Genomic DNA, 4,200 nt, shown 5'->3' with positions numbered 1-4,200 from the left:
TATTTCATGGGGATTCAATGTCTTTGTTCTTTTAGGTCCTACATTTCTTTTGACATACTGCGGAGAATACTGAAGGATTATTTCAAATACGATGTCTTCTACTGTATGAACATCACAGATATTGATGACAAAGTAAGAGCAGTGTTTACACAAAGTCTGAATGCAGTTGACCTTAAGCGTTTCGATTCTGTATAACCTAATACCTCATGCTTTTGGCCGTAGGAAAATGCTGCTTTAATTCTGAAGGCCACATGTGGTACAGGGTTCACAATATCCAATCATTAGTGTGACCTCTTCATTTCAGATCATCAAAAGGGCCCGACAGAACTACCTGCTGGAGCAGTACAGAGAGAAGAAGCCCAGTCCCTCTCAGATACTGCAGGATGTGTTAACGGCCCGAACGGTGAGGGTGTCACTCATGCAGCGGACATTTCGGTCCAAATGAATCCTGTTGTCATTAAAGCAGACGTGTGGCGTTTGAAGCCTGCATAAGTTAGCTTTTTTAATAGCATTTGTATGTTTCGGATGCTGAGAGTACCAATTTAAGGTCACCATGTAACCAAAATGATCAGTTTTATGCAGTTCTGCAGTGCCCTTTTCTTTTGCATCTCTTAGCATAGCAAAACAAGTTTCAATCACTCCCCCCATGACTCGCATGAAACAATTGTAGAATTAGCCAATGTCTGTGAGAGGCTTTTTATTCAGATAGCGTCACTGTAGACCAGGGCTGTCCAAACTCGGTCCCGGAGGGCCGGTGTCCTTCAGAGCTTGCCTCAACACACCTGCATGGAAGTTTCCAACATGCCTAGTAAGAGCGTGTTTAGCTTCTTCATGTGTGTTTAATTAGGGTTGGAGATAAACTCTGCAGGACACCGGCCCTCAAGGACCGAGTTTGAACAGCCCTGCTATAGATCTTAGTCATGAAAACAAGACTGTTCTTCTTTAGTCTTGAGTTATTTTCACCAAATTTCAAACCTTTTTATGGTGTTTTTCAGAAGGTGATTTTGTTATTCGTTTGATTCGAACAATCAAGATGTTGTTAATCACCAGTACCATCAAACTGAACGCATTGTATTTCTATTCCTCAAAACCTGGATTTAATTCCAACAAAGCTCTACATGGACAAAAAATTTGTCCATGTAAAAGTGGTTTATATTTCAAGCTAAAGCCTGATAGAATTAATTTAAGTTTTGTTTATTTGAATTATTTGCTCTAATTGATGATATTAAAAATAAACCCTTCTTCTAATAGTTCAGGTCTGTCTTCAGTTTTCACTCAACTTATGTGTGCCATAGTTGTTTCACATTAGCAGGATAATAAAGATTTATACAGCATCCTGAAGTAGTGACATTAATCATTTTGCTAAAAAGAATTAAGCAGTTCTGAAAACCAAATGGAAGCAAGACAGTTACTGGCCTTCACAAAAAAGCTTTCATTGCTTTCATCTCTTTCCCCATCACTGTGCTTTAATGTAATTTGGTTTTATTGTGTTTAGCCATTTAAAGCCAAGCTTGCTGAGACTACTGACCCAGATAAGAAACAGATGCTGGAGAGGCTGGATGCAGCAGTGGATGCTGCCTTGGGTCCCCTGCAGGAGGCAGTGCAGAGCAGCTCTGCGGGCGATACTCTCCAGAATCGGGCACAGGTGAATTATTTGAGCAGCTTTTTAAAAACACTTAATGTGACCTAGTTAGATCAGGGCCGTACGAGGCATTCTGTTCTAAATTGTTTGACTGATGTTCAGTGACACATCAATTAACATCGTGTTTCATGAGATCATTTGAATTCATGGCACGGTTCTGAAACTAACTGCTTTTCATTTTTAGCTCTTATTGGAGGAGGCTAAGGATCTCTTGTCAGATTGGTTAGACACCCAATTTGGGAGCCAAGTGACAGAAAACTCAATCTTCTCTTTGCTGCCAAAGTACTGGGAGGGAGAGTACCACAAAGATATGGAAGCCCTGAATGTGAGTCAACTAATACTGATGAGTAATTCGATAGTTACATAGAAATAAGCTTAGATATAACCCACTTTGTAGTCATGTTATTACTCTTTTTGTTTTTTATGGATTACAGTTATTTATTTTGTAATTAAATCACGTAACTCCCTAACTAGTTACTCCCTAACACTGTGTATTATATATTGTGACGCATGTTCTCACCGATGTTAAAACATGTTTAGTCTGAGCAGTGATGAAAGTCTGCGGCGTCTTTGATTGACAGGTCCTCGCTCCTGATGTTCTCACCCGGGTCAGCGAATACGTGCCAGAGATTGTGGCATTTGTCAAAAGAATTGTGGACAACGGTTATGGGTAGGCTTAGAGCTGACGTCTTTCTAGATTGATTATTTTGATATTTCATGACGTAAACAGAAACGCTACTTTGAGAGAAAATGTCTAAGAATCAATTTCTGTTCTTTTCTCACAATACGAGTCAAATGGATCGGTTTATTTTGACACAGCAAAGTTTGATTCCTGCCCTGCTCACTCTTATGCCAAACTGGTACCAGAAGCTGTTGGTGATCAGAAGGCTCTTCAGGAAGGAGAAGGTACAGCCAAAAATTGCGATACGTCCTTTAAAGTGATTTACACGTTTAAGCGGGCCTTTAAAAAGTACAATAAATGTATCCGGTTCGACTGTCTATAATTTCCATGGCAATTAAATGTGTGACGGCAGTGCACTATTGCTGTAATACGGTTGTATCGATGCACACCAATAGGGCAGAGTTACTAGAGAATGCATACTGCTCAATAATAATCTGTGGAGCAAGAATCCAGAATTATCTGTTNTTTTTTTTTCTAATGAGTGAATTTCTTTTGCAACTTCTGCAGGAGACTTGAGTATCTCCGCAGACAGACTCAGTGAAAAGAGATCACAGAATGACTTTGCACTGTGGAAGGCCTCCAAGCCTGGAGAACCATCTTGGGACTCCCCTTGGGGAAAGGTGAGGAAGTGCAAATCACGAAGACACGCATAGATGAACGTGCCTTAAAATGCCTCAATAGTTGGCTGCTTAGTAATAAACGCAACAAAGTTTTGAACGCACTGGGTAATGTTTGTGAGTTANTCTTGGGACTCCCCTTGGGGAAAGGTGAGGAAGTGCAAATCACGAAGACACGCATAGATGAACATGCCTTAAAATGCCTCAATAGTTGGCTGCTTAGTAATAAACGCAACAAAGTTTTGAACGCACTGGGTAATGTTTGTGAGTTCAATATCTAAAATTCTACTGGGGATGTTAAAGGGGAGACCTGGTTGGCATATTGAGTGCTCCGCCATGGCTGGATCCATTTTGGGAGAGTCTATGGATATCCACGGAGGAGGTTTTGACTTGCGCTTTCCTCATCATGACAATGAATTGGCGCAATCTGAGGTGAGAAAATTACAAAGTGCTTATATGAAAAATGTTGAAAAGCTATTATTAGAATCCTGTCCCGGTTAATGCAGCATTCATGTCATGTTGAAATTACCATGATTGCAAGTTTCCGACTAGTTATATCAATTATGTCTTTGTCAAACTTGTAATTAATACACACATTTCTGCTTGATATGCATGTTATTATACACTATAACAGAGCATTTAGTTCTAATTTTGGAAGAGCATATAGAGGTGACATGATGTAGTCATTAAATATTTTGCTGTCATCAACTTTAAGGGATACATTTTGATGTTTTGAACTTTGCCATGTAAACAGTTTCTAGTTATTATTAAATCTGAAAACTGATGATAAAGAACTTTGTCCTGTCCCTGGATTGCTGTATGTCAATGTCAATGTTTCNTTTTTTTTTTAACAGGCATACTTTGAGAATGATTACTGGGTACGATATTTCTTACACACGGGTCACTTGACCATCGCCGGATGCAAGATGTCCAAATCTCTAAAGAACTTTATTACTATCAAAGATGCCCTGTCCAAACATACGGGTAATTATACTATAATTATACTACTATATAGGTATCGCTGTTCCATATTTAGACATCTGCGTGTGGGTCAAAGGCTTCATGCTGTTTTTTTCATTAAATTATTTGACTTTGAATAAACTGTTTTTAATATCAAAATTATATTACGATTATTATCTTTATTATTATTATTCTTTGAAGGGTTAAAAAAAAGAAACCCTTAGGACCCTCGTGATTGTGTGTCAAAGTCTTTATATTTCTTGAGAAATATCACACATTTTTTCCTTTTAAATTAAAGG

The 4,200-nt window shown here is 38.7% G+C and overlaps 1 protein-coding gene across 1 annotated transcript in view; it reads left to right on the top strand.

Moving 5' to 3' along the window:
- Positions 1 to 4,200, top strand: part of LOC122349559 (cysteine--tRNA ligase, cytoplasmic-like) — a 16,342-nt gene that overhangs the window by 6,423 nt on the left and 5,719 nt on the right. The window contains exons 5-13 of the mRNA XM_043245655.1: positions 36 to 132; positions 305 to 403; positions 1,496 to 1,645; positions 1,827 to 1,967; positions 2,224 to 2,312; positions 2,427 to 2,548; positions 2,832 to 2,944; positions 3,245 to 3,373; positions 3,796 to 3,925. Of these exons, the coding sequence (XP_043101590.1) occupies positions 36 to 132; positions 305 to 403; positions 1,496 to 1,645; positions 1,827 to 1,967; positions 2,224 to 2,312; positions 2,427 to 2,548; positions 2,832 to 2,944; positions 3,245 to 3,373; positions 3,796 to 3,925 (1,070 nt within the window). The remainder of the gene's footprint in view (positions 1 to 35; positions 133 to 304; positions 404 to 1,495; positions 1,646 to 1,826; positions 1,968 to 2,223; positions 2,313 to 2,426; positions 2,549 to 2,831; positions 2,945 to 3,244; positions 3,374 to 3,795; positions 3,926 to 4,200) is intronic.

This window comes from Puntigrus tetrazona, chromosome 7 (assembly GCF_018831695.1).
Source record: "Puntigrus tetrazona isolate hp1 chromosome 7, ASM1883169v1, whole genome shotgun sequence".
NCBI classification, from domain to species: domain Eukaryota; kingdom Metazoa; phylum Chordata; class Actinopteri; order Cypriniformes; family Cyprinidae; genus Puntigrus; species Puntigrus tetrazona.
The sequence above is the reverse complement of the archived record's forward strand: the minus strand, read 5'-3'. Positions and strand labels throughout refer to the sequence as shown.